The sequence below is a fragment of the Silurus aristotelis genome (genome assembly GCF_946808225.1).
Source record: "Silurus aristotelis genome assembly, chromosome: 13".
In the NCBI taxonomy this organism is placed as follows: Eukaryota; Metazoa; Chordata; class Actinopteri; order Siluriformes; family Siluridae; genus Silurus; species Silurus aristotelis.
The window spans coordinates 28,503,919-28,521,385 of record NC_139586.1 but is presented as its reverse complement, the minus strand read 5'-3'; the positions used below and the strand labels follow the sequence as shown (position 1 = coordinate 28,521,385).

General features: G+C 42.1%; 1 protein-coding gene across 6 annotated transcripts in view; it reads left to right on the top strand.

The window, feature by feature from the left end:
• Positions 1 to 607: 607 nt before the first annotated feature.
• The window catches only part of ap3d1 (adaptor related protein complex 3 subunit delta 1), a 32,364-nt gene continuing 15,504 nt past the window's right edge, over positions 608 to 17,467 (top strand). For all 6 annotated transcript variants that reach the window (XR_014536385.1, XR_014536386.1, XM_083559029.1 and 3 more), the window contains exons 1-17: positions 608 to 1,041; positions 6,576 to 6,671; positions 7,352 to 7,432; positions 8,271 to 8,351; positions 9,881 to 9,988; positions 10,082 to 10,211; positions 10,778 to 10,917; positions 11,005 to 11,078; positions 11,240 to 11,289; positions 11,384 to 11,433; positions 11,946 to 11,994; positions 13,578 to 13,723; positions 13,895 to 14,043; positions 14,307 to 14,537; positions 15,298 to 15,529; positions 15,621 to 15,766; positions 15,923 to 16,064. Coding sequence is in view for 4 of the 6 variants with exons in the window: in XM_083559029.1 (XP_083415155.1) it covers positions 946 to 1,041; positions 6,576 to 6,671; positions 7,352 to 7,432; positions 8,271 to 8,351; positions 9,881 to 9,988; positions 10,082 to 10,211; positions 10,778 to 10,917; positions 11,005 to 11,078; positions 11,240 to 11,289; positions 11,384 to 11,433; positions 11,946 to 11,994; positions 13,578 to 13,723; positions 13,895 to 14,043; positions 14,307 to 14,537; positions 15,298 to 15,529; positions 15,621 to 15,766; positions 15,923 to 16,064 (2,001 nt within the window). In the remaining 2 variants the exon portion in view is untranslated. The remainder of the gene's footprint in view (positions 1,042 to 6,575; positions 6,672 to 7,351; positions 7,433 to 8,270; positions 8,352 to 9,880; positions 9,989 to 10,081; positions 10,212 to 10,777; positions 10,918 to 11,004; positions 11,079 to 11,239; positions 11,290 to 11,383; positions 11,434 to 11,945; positions 11,995 to 13,577; positions 13,724 to 13,894; positions 14,044 to 14,306; positions 14,538 to 15,297; positions 15,530 to 15,620; positions 15,767 to 15,922; positions 16,065 to 17,467) is intronic.

The following is a 17,467-nucleotide window of genomic DNA, read 5'->3' as shown; positions in this document are numbered from 1 at the left end:
TATATTACTTTTATCACTAATACTAAGTGACTAATATAGCCAAATAAAAATTTTATATAACATTATTTATATATACACACAATAGTATTCGAACATTTATATAATACTATTACTAATATTATTACAGATTCTCTTAACGATTGCAAATATAATTTATATAATAGTAATCTAATTATGTAACATTACTACTATTAATAATGATTACACTTTCTCTCGTAATGATTGCGAATGGATGAGACGTTTTTTTAACGAAAAAAAATTTTATTATTGAAAAAATAAATGAAAATTTTATATGTAATAAAAGGTTTATTATAGTATATTATTTTTTATTATTAGTATATTATATATATAAAAAATAATTATAATTAATTCAACAAATAACAGATTCTCTTGTAATGATCGCAAATGAGTAAGAAAATAAAATTGATACATAAAAATGTAATATAGTATTTATATATAAACAAACAAACAAAAAATACTGCTACAAATAATAATCGCATTTGTTTGTGATAATCGCAAACCGCACGCTCATTGGCTAGATAGTGCACCACAAGCCTTGGACACGTGACCGCTCTCCTAGCCTATGTAGTGCGCTTGTGTAGGGAACAGGAAATGGTTTGGAGTTCGGCCTCATTTATTTGACCCAGCCTGCTGGTCAGCTGATCCGGCCGCCATTTTGTCAGCCATTTTCTAGACGCTGGCGGTCGTTGAGTGAGTTTGCAGTTACAGGAGGAGGAGAAGAAGAAGAAGGTGTTGGTGGAGGAGGAGGAGAAGAAGAAGAAGAAGGTGGTAGTGGTGGAGGTACGGATCCAGCTGGCCTCGCCTTCTTCAGGCTAGGATTATCACAGCGCTAGTGTTCTCCTCAGGTGGATGTAAGCGCGTCTAGCGGGCCTGTCAGCTTGGGAAAACAGCGCTAAGCTCGGCTTTGGAGGAACATCAGCAGCCATGGCGTTAAAGATCGTGAAAGGAAGCATCGATCGGATGTTTGATAAAAACCTTCAGGATTTAGTACGTGGCATTAGGAACCACAAGGAGGATGAGGTAAGATATTGTGTACAATACCTCCATCTTAACGGGCAGAATGAGGACGTGTCATTAGTTCAATGGAAATGTACGTAACGGTTCAGTTCGCGTTAGCAACAGCTGCTGCGCGTGCTAGCGTCCTCTGTTTACCTTTTTATACACCGTTATACTCTTTTTATACACCTTTTATACACCTTCTACCCGGAGCAAAGCCTTCAAGACAAGCTTTCAAGGACCTCCGGCGTCCAGATGTGTGCTCCATGTCACAATGGTGGAATGAATGAGATATTAATTAAAGCGGACACACACACACACACACACACACACACACACACACACACACACACACACACACACAGGTGTGTGTATATATATATAAGCGCACCAGTTGACCTGGAGCTTCTGCCCCTGTCTGAACACATGTTCATGTCTACCTACATGTATCTCATTCTCTGCTCTTATAATGATCTCCATCGTGTGGGAAGATGTTCCACAAGATTTTGTGGAGATTCTTCTGTTGGTCTTTTTGAGAAAGTCAGGTACTAATGGAGGAGGAAGTGAGGAGGCCTGCGGTGCAGTCAGTGTTCACCTTCACCCAGCAGGAGATCTTCCACACTTCCACTTATCTCCACGGATCTGGCTTTGTGCACAGGTGCATTGTCATGCTGGAGCAGTTTTGCGTCTCCACGTTCGACTAGACCAGGGGTCTCCAATCTTTTCCAGAAAGAGCCAGTGTGGGCACAGGTTTTTATTCCAACCAAGCAAGTCCACACCAAATTCTACCTGTTCAAATCTAATGATCTTCATTTTCAATGACTATCAGGTGTGAGCATTGATTGGTTGGAATGAAAACCTGCACCCACACTGGCCCTTTCTGGAAAAGATTGGAGACCCCTGGACTAGACGAAGGCATCCCATGCTTCTAATTTCATGGGAACAGTTTATAGAAGCAGCGCACGTGGGTGGAAACGGCAGGTGTCCCAATACTTTTGGTATTTGGGTGAAGGAAACGTCTTGCCGTCTGAACACCCGATGATGATGATGATGATGATGTTACAGGCTTTGTTGGTGCTGGTGGCAGGAAACATTATAATTGAATATTATATTATCATTTATTCGCACCTTCAGGTGGACAGAAGCAGAATGAACTTGACTCGGCGGTGAAACGGAGAATTCTGATCCCCTCTGCTTTAGAATTTGCAGCGAATTCTGTGTTCGTCTCTGATGCATCGTTCTGGAGTGTTCTGAGTTTTGTTCACACTCTAACGAAATCAATAACTACATTATAGTTCCCTGGAAATAGTTGCATTACAAGTAAAACCCTTGGGACACTGTGTGTGTGTGTGTGTGTGTGTGTGTGTGTGTGTGTGTGTGTGTGTGTGTGTAATGTAGGCCAGGTTGTCCTGTAATATAATCAGCCTCTTCAGCTGCACGTGTATCAGCACCGATCTATTTGTCCCCAGCCCACGTTTGAGTATCGTCCCATAAGGCACCGCACGCCCGAGGCGGACTCGCGGGACACGACGTGATCACGAAGCGCTGGTTCTGGTTCTTCAGCGCTGCAGGCGGACCGTCACTGTGGGTTGTTAATGAGTTATCTCTCCATCTTTCATTTGTATAATGCAGAAATATTAAAGCAATAAAACTCCAAAATCACTTTATTCCAGCAGCCGAGCAGAACGTCGTCGTCGTCTGCGTCTTCTTCCCAAAAACCCTTACAACTGTCGATTATTACGATCGTCAATCTGCACCCCCATCCAGGACACGAGTCCAAATATTCAGATTTAAATCGTCATATAAGCAGAATGAGGGAGTGTCATGTTTAAAATAAATAAATAAATAAATAAAAAATACAAAAATATTGTAAAGGTTTTTACTGCTTTAAAAAAAAAAAAAAACAGGATTATTATTATATGAAATTGTATTATAAATATTTAAAAGGTAGAATGAGTAATGGGTTTAAAAAACTAATAAAATAAAAAAAATATATATGTAAATAAAATAATAATAATAATTGCAGGATGAGGCAGTGGGTGTTGTGTTGTGAATCTAGATTTTTTCAGCGTTGGCTGATGATTGTTTCTTCCTCGACCTCAACAGAGAGATGTTCCATTAGGATTTTGTCAAGATTCATGTAGCCATGAGGGTGTTTGTAAAACCAGGTAGTGGTGAGGGTGAGGAGGCCTGGGGTGCAGTCAGCGTTCCAGTACATCATGTTCACTAGAGTTTGAGATCAGAACTCTATAGCTGGAGATCTTCCACTCCAACCCATGTAAAGCTTTTCTTAATGGATCGTCATGAAGTGAATACATTTCATGCTACTGCCTTGAAGGCGTCCCGAACTATTGTTTGCCTTCAACGTTTGTGCAACAACCTCATGTGGGTGTGATGGTCAGGTGTCCACATACTTTTGCTTATGTAGTTATACATCCTTAGTGGATTTATGTTTTTTTTTTATGTAGAATAGACACACACACACACACACACACACACACACACACACACACACACACACACACACATATCTTTATTACTCAAATAGGGTCTAACAAATGTAAACTTTTTAATGGAATGTTTTTCTATTTATTATATTTAATTGAATCAATTTATTTTGTGCCAGTTTAATTGATTTCTCAATTTAATTAGTGTTATGCATTAATTAGATTTTTTACATTTGTATATAAAGTATTATACATTTATTTATTTTTTATATCATTTAACCAAACAGGCATTTTTAGAATTTCTTTAATCAATAATAATAATAATAATAATAATAATAATCTGTTAATAAAAAATTACGACAATAATTTAATGTTTTTAAAACCACCCCTCCCCCCCCTCCACCCCCACCTGAAACCGAAATTGAACTGAAACGTGAATTTTGTGTACCATTACACACCTAATGTAGACTGTGTTACACGTCGAGACCTTCCGTGTCTCTTCTCGCTCTGTTTCATTCGGAGACATTTGGAGTCCGATGTCATGAAAGACTCCACCTGTGTAACCTGTACCAGCTCACCTAGATACAGTGTCTTGTTACCCGGCCAACCGTGGACAGAACTCTGAAATATTCATCCTCCCCATGAATTAAACGTCAGCTTGTTTGCTCGTGTGTGTGTGTGTGTGTGTGTGTGTTCTCAGCTTTTTGCATGGCCGAACCCTTTGTTTGTTTTCCTGACGGTCCCGTCTGTGCATGGACTAGACGGGGGATTTTTGTAGCCTGAGTGTTACTGTTTTCACTCTGCCTGAGGTGTGGAATGTGGGGTGTTTGCTGTTCATCTCACCATGATGTTTGTGTAGAAATGCACACATTTTGTAGAACACTGTAATGAGGACACAGCAGGAGATCAGCAGCTGTGGACGTTTTTAGCCGCTCTTTATTTCTGTGCAGCTGAGAAAAAACACCGCTGGAGTTTCTCCCATAATGCCTCATTCCCTTCTCTCATTCTGTCTGTGTGCTGTCTTATGACTTAAGACACATGACCCTCACTCCATACTGTGTGTGTGGAAAGGATCAAGGAAGGTGAGAAGACCAACACAGGGAGAGGTGGAGAAACCGAGACTAACAGACTCTGTGAGAAACCTTCAGAGGCAGGGAAAGACAGTTTTTAGGGTTTTTTTTTCCCTCCGCATCGAAGTGCTGAATGTTTTTTCTCCTTCTCCTCAGGGTGCTACTGCTAAAAATGTTGTTCTTGTATCACCAGATCACATGGTTTATTATCCAAATGCGCTCTTCAGACACGGTTTTCTCTCCGAGAACGGTGGCTCGTGATTGGTTGAAAATTGTTGACCCAGCGAATCACATTCGATTTAGTACGGAATGTACCATTCCGCATATCGAGGGAGTGAATAAATGAAGGATTGAAGTGAGACATTTGTTAGTCTGCTAAAATAAGTAGAACATATCTTTAGAAAATTAAATACAAAACATGCACTTATACACTTCTGTATTGCCCAAATGTGGTCTTATAAATGTACAATTTTTTCATCTTTTTGATTTAATCAATAAAATTTGCCCCAATGTTCATCGATTACTGAATTTAATCAATATAATAAGTGTATTACGTTAATTTAATTAATTCCTTTTTATTTTTATAAAATATTAATAATTATTTTAAATATCCAGTTGATCAGTGCAAATGCAAGGCAGCATGTAACATAAAATATTATTACACAGGAGATAAAAGCCTGACCAAACCCTTTTTTTTTTTGTGATGATGCCCCTTTGTTTTCTGGAAAGGCTTTCTGATAGATTTTGTAGTGGATACCGTATTTTCTGGACTATAAGCCGCTACTTTTTTGCCCACGCTTTAAACCTCGCGGTTTAAACAACGAAGAGGCTAATTTATGGATTTTTCCTGGGTTTTTCCCGGTTTCAAAAACTTCATGCCAAAAAACTGAACCCCAGAACATTAGACCAATGAAATTGCGGAACGGGTTCAGGTGAACCAATGAAACTCTTTATATTAAATCAGATGCGCTCCCACTGAATCGGGCCGCACCACATCATAAATATGGATGATGTTCCTCTGACGTTTGACCTGCCGCTCACTCGGACTGTCTACAGGAAATGTGAATCATTCGTCACGCTGAAAACAACCGAGCATGAAAACACACTTCACCTGTGTTCTGAGCTGCACGGCATCGAGAGAAAAGATTCACCGATGGTGATTTTTAAACGCACGACGATGCCGAAAGATAAACTCTCGAGAGAAATAGTTGTGAAAGGAAGGAGGAAGACAGTGAACAATGACCTTCTTGGTAGGCTACTGTTTAGATACAAGCCGTGTAACAGACACTGTCTTTCATTAAAGCCTGTGTAAAGTTCATTAGTTTCAGGGTTCAGGCTTATAGACAGGTGCGGCTTATTTACGTTCAAAATAAAAATCTTTGTAAAATTCAGTGGGTGTGGATTATATATGGGTGGGTTTAATAGTCCGGAAATTACGGTAAATGTGTGGATGTGCTTCACTGTGTGTCCTGTAAAACTTGCCTTGTGATGCAGTTCATCTCGGAACAGTTCAGTAGGATTGAGGTGCGGTGACTGGGCAGGTGATTCCATGATAGATATCGTTTCAGACGACCATCTGCTCTCTAAATAACACTTACAGAACTCAGCCGTGCGCTTCGGATCATCGTCTTGAATAGGCGCCATGTTGGTTCAGGATTCATTTCACTTTCCGGAATAAGTCTCCAAAACAACCCCAAACCATTAAGCTTCCACCTCCATGTGTGAGTGTGGGGGTGAGGGAGTCTGATCACATCTTCTCTCCTGTTCATCATCTTACACAAGTTCTTCTGTTGGAGACAATAATGTCCCATTTGGACACCACAGAACTTTCATTCAATGTCGCGTTACTGTATGGTTTTAGCTTTTAGCGAGATTGTTGCGTGTCTTAAATCCATAAATGTCCAGGTGTTTCTACACTTTTTACAGCCACTATAGATGCATACATATAGAGATCCTAGACTGAGGCTAAAGCTCTCAGAAGTAAGCGTTCTCCATCACTATCACTCATCACTGCTTCACTGTCTCTTCTGTTTCTCAACAGGCCAAATACATCTCTACATGCATCGATGAGATCAAGCAGGAACTCAAACAGGACAACATCGCTGTCAAAGCCAATGCAGTGTGCAAGCTCACCTATGTAAGTGCACCACTCTCTGTCCTCCACCACCACTCTCTGTCCGTCCTCCACCACCACTCTCTGTCCGTCCTCCACCACCACTCTCTGTCTGTCCTCCACCACCACTCTCTGTCTGTCCTCCACCACCACTCTCTGTCCGTCCTCCACCACCACTCTCTGTCCGTCCTCCACCACCACTCTCTGTCCGTCCTCCACCACCACTCTCTGTCCGTCCTCCACCACCACTCTCTGTCCGTCCTCCACCACCACTCTCTGTCCGTCCTCCACCACCACTCTCTGTCCGTCCTCCACCACCACCACACTCTGTCCGTCCTCCACCACCACCACACTCTGTCCTCTACCTCCACCACCACACTCTGTCCTCTACTACCTCCACCACCACACTCTGTCCTCTACTACCTCCACCACCACACTCTGTCCTCTACTACCTCCACCACCACACTCTGTCCTCCACTACCTCCACCACCACACTCTGTCCTCTACCACTCTCTCTGTCCACCGCCGCCGCCGCGCTGTCTGTCTGTCTGTCCTCCACTACCTCCACCACCACACTCTGTCCTCTACCACTCTCTCTGTCCACCGCCGCCGCCGCGCTGTCTGTCTGTCTGTCCTCCGCTGCCGCCACTTTGACTCTGAATCAGCAGTTTTGCTTCATTACGGTATCTGGTGTGTGTTTATAGTTGCAGATGCTTGGATATGATGTCAGCTGGGCTGCGTTCAACATCGTTGAGGTGATGAGCTCTTCTAAGTTCACCTTTAAGGTAAGAAAATATTAATTTTCTTCCATGTTTGCAATCTTGTCAGAGATAAGATTTTGTGATACAGGGATAAGTTACACCGATTGAGTTCTCAGGACAGGACCTGCCTGTTCTGTGCCTTGTGTTCAGGCAATAGACAAATCACATGTTAGCAAAGGATCCATCCTGGTAGAATGATTTAATTTCATTTAATTGATTTAAATGTTTGATGGATGATTTTTTTTTTTTCTCCATAATCTGGAACATCCTGCGACGTGAAACGATTAAAGAAACTGTGCAAAATGAAATCCAGAGCAACACAAATTCAGCTCATGGGTTAATGTAAGACAAGATGTTAAAGACTCAGATATCTTGTATAGGCAAAAGTTTGTGGCTACCTGACCATAAGATTGGTATGTGTTTTTTATAAACATCTCATTCCACATTAAGTCCCCTTTTTCTCCTATAAGAAGCTTATGGTAAGATGTTTCACTAGATTTTTCAGTGTGCTTGTGGAGATTTATTTAGGCACAACAAGGGTGTTGGAACCGTCAGGTACTGTTATAGGTTGAGGTGAAGTAAGGAGGTCTGGGGAGCAGGAGATCTTCTAATCCAGCCTATGTAAAGCTTCTCCTTATGGACCTAGCTTTGTGCACAGGTGTTTTTGTTATGCTTGAATAGGTTTGGGCCTCCTAGTTCAAGTGAAGGGAAAATTTAATTGTAGCACATCCAGGGATTTCCTATACAGTTGTGTGCCTCCAACCTTGTGGATGAAGAACAGCATATGGGTGTGATGGTCAGGTGTACCAATACTTTTGTCTAGTTTACTAGTGTTTACACTGCTGTCTTCTCTCATTCCCAGCGAATCGGATACCTGGCAGCCTCACAGTGCTTTCATGAAGGCACTGATGTCATCATGCTGACAACCAATCAGATTCGCAAGGTAAGCCGGACATTCTGCTCACTCGTTTTGATCTTCATGCCCGTCCGCTGTGACGGACACGTTACATGAAAAGTGCACCTTTAGGCTCACATGGTCAGCGAGTTGGATTCTCCAAGCATGCTGACCTTCTTAGCAGCTCGGCGTGTACCACTCGCGTGAAAACCTAATAGGAAGCACTTAACGCTTGTGTGCTGACAAGGTGCTGGTGCTGGATCACTAGTGAAAAGTATTAAGAACCAGCCTGTAATTCTAGCCGTTTGAAAGCTGAACCATTGTGTAGTCAGATGTGAGCAATTATTAATGCGGAGTGTACAAATAGAAAAAACATGTCATCAGGTGTAATAAATTATTGTGCAGTGTGAATATAACCGCTACGGAAACTTCTGTTTTCAGGCTTGTACTGAATTGCGTTTATAGTATTTCATCTTGATCGACTTAATCTTTTGACATCTCTATCAATAAATTCTAATTAATAAGTTCATTACATCAGACTAATAATGCCATCAGCCTGAAACCATTGGGAGAGAATATAGTTAGAAAAACACATTTTAATAGAAGTAAAATACAGCTGGAAGAAGTAGTTCTTTAGACATCGTTTGAAGTCAGCTGTTCAAACATCAAGTGGAAGTTTGTTCCTCTACCTAGGTGTCAGAAAAGAGAATGTTTTAAGCATTTGAGCAGTGGTAGAGAATGGGGGGAGCAGTGGTGGGATGGAGGGAGCAGTGGAGCAGTGGTGGAGGATGAAGGGAGCAGTGGTGGAGGATGAAGGGAGCAGTGGTGGAGGATGAAGGGTGTAGTGGTGGTGGATGGAGGGAGCAGTGGTGGAAAATGGGGGGGGGCGATGAAAGGAGCAGTGGTGGAGGGTGTAGTGGTGGAGGATGGAGGGAGCAGTGGAGGGTGGAGGATGGAGGGAGCAGTGGAGGGTGGAGGATGGAGGGAGCAGTGGAGGGTGGAGGATGGAGGGAGCGGTGGAGGGTGGAGGATGGAGGGAGCGGTGGAGGGTGGAGGATGGAGGGAGCGGTGGAGGGTGGAGGATGGAGGGAGCGGTGGAGGGTGGAGGATGGAGGGAGCGGTGGAGGGTGGAGGATGGGGGGGCAGTGGTGGAGAATGGGGGGAAGGATGGAGGGAGCAGTGCGGGATGGAGAGAGCAGTGGAGGGTGGAGGATGGAGGAAGCAGGTGGAGGGTGTAGTGGTGGAGGGTGTAGTGGTGGTGGGTGGAGGGAGCAGTGGAGGATGGAGGGAGCAGTGGTGGTAGTGGTGGAGAATGTGGGAAGCATGGATGGAGTAGTGGTGGAGGATGAATGGGGGGGAAGGATGGAGGGAGCAGTGGTGGTGGTGGTGGGGGATGGAGAGAGCAGTGGAGCGGTGGTAGGATGAAGGAAGCAGTGGTGGAGGGTGTAGTGGTGGTGGATGGATGGACCAGTGGTGGAGGATGGAGGAATGAGGGGTTGAGAGAACTTCTATAAGGGGTGGGAAGGGAGAGTGTAAAAAAAAAAATTAAGTATTTTAAATGTTCTTCATCTCATCAGGATCTCAGCAGTCCTAATCAGTACGACACTGGCGTGGCGCTGACCGGCCTCTCCTGCTTTGTGACCCCTGACCTGGCCCGTGACCTGGCCAACGACATTATGACTTTGGTGAGTCTTTTTGTATGCGCTATAAAAGCAGTTATATTACTAAGAATCATTATTGTTCCTGAATATGAAATGAAATCGCTCTGTACATCACAGATGTCCCACACGAAGCCGTACATCAGGAAGAAGGCTGTGCTCATCATGTATAAAGTGTTCCTGAAGTACCCCGAGTCCCTGCGTCCTGCCTTCCCCCGTCTGAAAGAGAAACTGGAGGACCCTGACCCAGGTGCCCAGGTTTCTTTACTGCATTATCTTTTTTTCTTTCCTTCTTTTTTTTTTTTTTTTTTTTATTTGCATCAAACCACACTTCTGTATTAAAGTGTGTGTGTGTGTGTGTGTGTGTGTGTGTGTGTGTGTGTGTGATTGACACACATTATTCTGTCCTTTACACTGCAAGAAAATTTATTTTTTTTGCTTTATGAAAAGATAACTAACAGTGAATCTCATACGAATAACAGATATACACATTATATGGCCAAAAGTTTGTGGACACCTGAACACAATATTAGTTTGTGCTTTCAGCTTTCTAGACAGATGTTCCACTAGATTTTGTGGAGTTTCATTCAGGCTTAGGAAAGTTAGGTACTGTCAGCATTTACATCATGTTTAATAGTGTTGGAGCTCTGTAGCAGCAGATCTTCCACTCCAACCCATGGAAAGCATATCTTTCATGGAGCTGGCTTTGTGCCTCCGACTTGGAGAAGAACCACACACAGTATATCAGGTGTCACAATTTCTTTTGGACATTGTGTGTTTGAGTTTATATATAATCTTTGTTGTTCTTGCTTCCAGGTGTGCAGTCAGCAGCAGTTAATGTCATCTGTGAGCTGGCCAGAAGAAACCCTAAGAACTACCTGTCCCTCGCCCCCCTTTTCTTCAAGCTTATGACTTCCTCGACCAACAACTGGGTCCTCATCAAGATAATCAAACTGGTATGTAAAGGACGCCTGCTCTCTCTTATGTGCATTATATTTTAAACGTGTAGAGATACGTAATGCGTGTGCGTGACTTTATTTCAGTTTGGTGCCCTCACCCCTCTGGAGCCTCGTCTCGGGAAGAAGCTGATTGAGCCCTTAACTAACCTCATCCACAGGTACGATGGGCAGTGCAGCGTGTAGGACTGCACATCACCACGGACATATTTCAGTTTATACACCGCAACATGTTTATGTAATAAAAATCACTGCCCATTGCTACTGTTTATAGACAAACAGGAGGTCCCTCATTTTCTGTCTGTCTTCACGTCTCTTTCAGTACCTCCGCCATGTCACTGCTGTATGAATGTGTGAACACCGTGATCGCAGGTTGGTACTTTCTCTCCACTGTGGAATTCAGTGGAATAACCAACATCTCAGATCAGTATATTGACGGTGTTATTGTGCCGTTTCTCCTCCACAGTGTTGATTTCTCTCTCCTCTGGGATGCCCAACCACAGTGCTAGCATTCAGGTGGGTGTCAATCCTGTCAGATTCCGTCTGCACTATATGGACAAAAGTATCGAGACACCTGAATTTTGTGAACCATTAAAGATACGGTTGGAATGGAAGATCTTGAGTGGCCTGCTTATAGAGATTTGACCACCTATGGGATGAATTGGAATTAGAGTCGAGGCCTCTTCACCTTCACCTACATCAGTATCTGACTTTACAAACAGCCTCATTGCTGAACAAATCCCTTCAAATCTTCAAAATCTAGAGTAACACCTTCTCAAAGGGTTCTTATAATAGCGAATGGGGATTAAATGTGAAATCGCCTGCTCAGGTGTCCACAAACTTTTGTACTTATGGTTTACTTCAATGATTTCTAGCCAGGTACCTTCAGTTCGAGGACGAGTGGAAATGAATTCCAGAGCTGAGAAAGTGTCACGTTTTTTCAGTAGAACTAAAATGAACGATTAACTGAGATGAAGGAATTTTCTGTGGAATGATTCTGAGTAATCGCTCTCCCTTTCCATCCACAGCTCTGTGTGCAGAAACTGCGAATCCTGATCGAAGACTCGGACCAGAACTGTGAGCCTTCTGTCAATGCCTGCAGTGTGTCATTTTCTCATTGTCTGCGTGTTTGTGTGTTAGATCCTCAAACCCCCCCTATACTTATGGAGCTGCGTCCTGGATAACTCGAAGCTGCTTTCGTGCTTTTAGTTCTTCGACTTTGGAAATGAAGGAATGTAAAGTTCCAACTTTCCATGTCTAATGACCTGTGTGTGAACATTGAACACATTCTCCAGTCTGGATGATTTCGATCTCTCAGGTCAGAACTTAGCACTGGACCAGCATTTCAGAAGGTTTCGAGTTATCAGGCTCCTACTGAGTGCAGTGAGTAGAGAAAGTGTTCCAGTACCTGGACTGTGAAGGTTTTGTTTGTCAGTAATGTTTTATAAGTTGCGCATGACGAAATTTGGAGTCTCTTTTTTGCAAGGGAATTTATCTATGGTGGTTTAAAGAGCTCGTTCAGATTTTCCTTCCTGATTACCTGTTTGTTGTCTAGCATGAGTGTGTTCACATCGGCACACACATTTTATCCTAATTTCATTTATACAGCTGGTAGTGGCAGTTTGGTGGGATTTGAACTCATGACCTTTTGAACAAGTTTTTTTTTTTTTTTTTTTTTTAAATCACGACCTAACGAGAGAAAAGGTCAGATGTTCTTTTTGGATAAATATAAACACTAGATATTTCTGCCAATTTGAGGCAGAATTGAGCAGCTGCTCTCAGTTCAGTAGTGTGTGTAGCATGTAGGGTTATTATTTTACCCCCATGCATTTTCTCATCTATTTACACCATTATTCCAGAATCCACGGAATCCAGCTGCACGAAACCTCGATCTGCACGGTGACTCGGCATTAGCCAGCGGTCAGACGTTTGTAACGCCATTGTGCTCACAAATTCATACAAAACCTCAAGTCCGTCTGTGTCTGTGTGTCATGTCCATGTCGTGTCTGTCCTCTTTTCATTTTCTTATGTGTTTGTGTTCTTATTTGGGATTAAATGTGGTGTAGACCAGTTTAACTATATTCCTATAGTGATTTATTTAGATCAATACACTTTATGGACAAAAGTATCGGGACGCCTGACTCCAGCCATATGTTTCTTTTGGCACACAGACTTATGAAGGGCGGTGCGCCCTGTGACTGTGCATGCAAAATCGTCTTGAACTTTGTTGGTTTTTTTTATTTATTTATCTTAAATCCACACCTGTTCGAACATGACGATGTGCACATACCAAGCTCCATGTAATTGATCTTCACATTGGTTGGAGTGGAAGATCTCCTGCTATAGAGCTCTGACCTCAACCCTACTGAACACCATTGGACCCCCAGGCCTCCTCACCTCAGTTGCATCAGTACTTGACCTTCCTAACACCCTTGTGGCTGAATAAATCACACAAAATATAGTGGAACATCTTCCCAGAAGAGTGAAGGTTATTATAAGGGCAAATCAAGACCGAATGTGGAATAGGATGTTCGAAAAGAAGCGCATACCAATCCTATGATCAGGTGTCTCCAAACTTTTGTCCATACAATGTGTGTGTAGGGGAGCAGGTTCTATGTAGCCAAGTGTAAAGCTTGCTGAGAGAATTTTTTGGGTTACAGTGAAGTACTTGGGTCTCCTGGCCATGTCCAAGATCCTTAAGACGCACCCGAAGTCAGTGCAGTCACACAAAGACCTGATCCTGCAGTGCCTGGATGACAAGGACGAGTCCATCCGACTGAGGGCTCTGGATCTTCTGTATGGCATGGTACAGCAGCATGTTCATAAGTTATTTGTGTTTCTCCCTCGTTTACGTTTTCGTTACTGTAAAAGTGTGCAAAACTGCTCGGTTTTAAAGTCTGCCATGTCTGTTTTTTTACTCAGTTCACCACATCAAAGGTTTATCTGATATTATCTGATCATTGTCACGTGTTTGTAGGTCTCTAAGAAGAACTTGATGGAGATTGTGAAGAAGCTAATGTTGCACGTCGATAAGGCTGAAGGCACCACATACAGGGACGAGCTGCTCACCAAGATTATTGACATTTGCAGCCAGAGCAACTACCAGTACATCACTAACTTTGAGTGGTAAGGACACACACACACACACACACACACACACACACACACACACACACACACACACACACACACACACACACACATACAGCAGAGCCCGGGAGGTTGATCAGATCAGATCCTGAACAGCTGAATATTGTTAAAGAGAAGAAATTGTTTATAAAAAATTTAACACACTCTCCAAAGGAAAACCGGAACGTCATTTCCAGAATTTTTGCGATTTTATCTGGGAATTTGTAACTCAACAGTCCTTCTTCTTTCTGCTTGTGCAGGTACATTAGCATTCTGGTGGAGCTAACGCGGCTCGAAGGCACCCGGCACGGTCATATCATCGCCTCCCAGATGCTGGACGTGGCCATCCGTGTGAAGGCCATCCGAGCGTTCGCCGTGGCTCAGATGGCCACGCTGTTAGACAACGCGCACCTGCTGACAGGCAACACGCAACGCAACGGCATCTGCGAGGTCCTCTATGCCGCCGCGTGGATCTGTGGGGAATTCTCCGAGTACGTCCGATTGGGAATTTCAGAATAATTTTTCTTCTTCTTCCAGCTTCTCCTATTAGGGGAAAGCCAAATGTATTATTTTTTTGTATTTATTATTTTTACACAGTAAATTATTATTATTTTAATTTATTTATTTATTTATTTATTTTTTGAGAATAATATTTATAATATAAGGTTTAAAAATTAGATCTGTAAAAATGTATCACACAAATTCATCATTCCACTGAAAAATACTTTTTAATCCCTTAAAATTTGTTGCGCCAAGTCTCAAATCAAGCACCAAAATCCGCCATGACGCACATGTCCGGCAATTAAAACCGTCCGTGCGGAAACATAGCAAAAGTTCAGTTCGGTGTCCAGACGATTTACGTCATTTAAAACAACATAATTACTTTTATTATTTTTTCATTTGCAGGAATATTTTGTCTTTGTGCGGTTTCGATAATAATGATTAATACATTTGCATAAAGCATCCATATTTGTCCATGGCGATGTCAGACAGATAAAAATGTGCGATTAAGTTGCAATTAATCACGAGCGAACTCGACAGTCATGCGATTAATCACAATTAAATATTTGAATTGATTGACAGTCCTTTTAAAAATATGAGAATTTGCTTTATTCCGGTTGCAATGTTGGGTTTATACGCCGCTTATAATTATTCATGAATTGAATTTGACTTTGGTTATGAAATGGAGTCAGATTAGGAAATTAAACGTTTAATGTTACCCTGTTGTTCTATTGTGAACTGTTTCCTCAGGCACCTGGAGGACCCCATGCAGACTCTGGAGGCCATGTTGCGCCCCAAAGTGGCAACCCTGCCAGGCCACATCCAGGCCGTGTATGTGCAGAATGCTGCGAAACTTTTTGCAACGTTGCTGCAAAAACACGAGGGGACAGAAGACAGCCAGGTTGCTCAGGAGGCCAGCCAACTGCTCATAGAGAGACTGCCTCTATTTGTCCAGAGCGCTAATCTGGAAGTGCAGGAGAGGGTGAGGCCTAAACACATCTGTATATAGATTAGCAATGTGCATGCAGAAGATAATTCCGATTATTGACTGATTTATTTGCTCTTTGTTCCAGGCGTCCTGCATTCTACAGCTGGTGAAATACATCCAGAAGCTGCAGCAGAAGGATGTGGAAGTAGCTGAGGAAGTATCTGCACTGTTTGCAGGAGAACTCAACCCTGTAGCTCCTAAAGCTCAGAAGAAAGTGCCTGTGCCTGAAGGGTGAGTCTCTGAACCAGATGCCACATGTACACTGACTTTGCACCCCCCCCTTTTTTTTTTTTTTTTTTTTTTTTGAAGAGAAGTTGAAGAGATTCTAATCCAAAGACCATTGAAGTGTCCATGCATTTATTCACAATGTGTTGTTTGGTGTTGCAGACTGGACCTGGATGCCTGGATCAATGAACCTCCATCTGAGAGCGAGTCTGAGGATGAGAAGCCCAAGTCTATTTTTGCTAAAGAGGAGCCCAAGCACTCTCGACCTCGCCATACCGAAGTGGATGAGAAGGAGCTTGCAAGGGTGTGTATATTTGCATTCCATTACAGTTTACATTTAGTGCATTTGGCAGACGCCCTTAATCCAGTGCAATTTACATTTATCTCATCTGAGCAGCTATGGGGTTAAGGGCCTTGCTCAGGGCCCCAGGTGTGGCCTGGGATTTAAACTCATGACCTTCTGATCTAAAATCCAATGTTTTGACCACTTAGCTAACATCTTAGACAATTCCCCATAAGACCTCCTAATAAATGAATGCAGATTAGTCATATCAGATATCTCGTTGTCAAGGTGATTTACGATCAGTGCAACTTTTCTCAACTGAAATGAAACATCAAATGTGGGTTTTCCAAGAAAAAATGCAGCTATAATGTCTGGCTGCCATACAAATGACACATAAAAAGGATTTCAAAAATTAACACCTGTTTTCTGAAACATCCACACCTGAGTACAGAGGTAGTTTTCTGATAAAAGTAAAAAAAAAAAAAAAAAAGAAAGTGTTTTGTAATCACCAGCGATGGAAATGCAGTGCTCATAAAGAGGAAGAATTCAGTGAGTTGAAAAGTGTATTCAAGAGTCTCACAGTGAAGCAGATGCGTCTCTCCACAAGAGACTTTTATTTTATATATATATAATATATATATACGCCATATAAATACAATAAGTGAAATGTTTACAGAGAACAAACAAGCTGTAACATTCCCAGTGTCTGATGTTACAGTGAGCTATGATGTCATACATGTTTAACACTGCATGTTCCATTTTATTAGTGAATGATAACGAATGTCTTTTTACATACACGTTTAGAAAAAGCAAGGCTTTTACCATGATTAGATATTGGACAATATATAAAGAGGTATCATTTAGTGTGATTGGATCATCAAATTTATGAAATGAAACTGAGTCAAAATATAAATACAAAAACAGAATAAATGTAAAAAGTAATCATATTTTTTTTTTATTAATTATACTTTTAATTAATTTTATTTTTAAGTGTTTAAACATGTGGCCTGTCTGTGTCTCCATCTCCTAATAGAAGCTGTATAAAACAGTGTATTATGAATATTTTTGAATATATTTTTGCAGTTTAACCCGTTAGCCTTCGCCACAGCTTTTGCCACTTTTACAGCTGAAAACGCTCTACCTAACTTTAAATGTCAACAGTTCCTGATAAAAGTGGGCTCCATTTCCTTCATTGAACATTTTGTTTCCTTTCCTGGTTGGTGTGCACGTGTGCTGCTTTGACCACTAAGAGTAATAAAACTAAGGAATAAAATCCTCCCATGTATTGTTGGAATCCTCGCCCTCATTGGCTACATTTTCCATCCATCATTTTGTTTCCATCATGCTACTGGCTGGAAATAAAAGGTTTGAAATGATTGGTGGCGCAGAGCAGAACCTCACGAAACCTGCCTATAGAGTGGAGG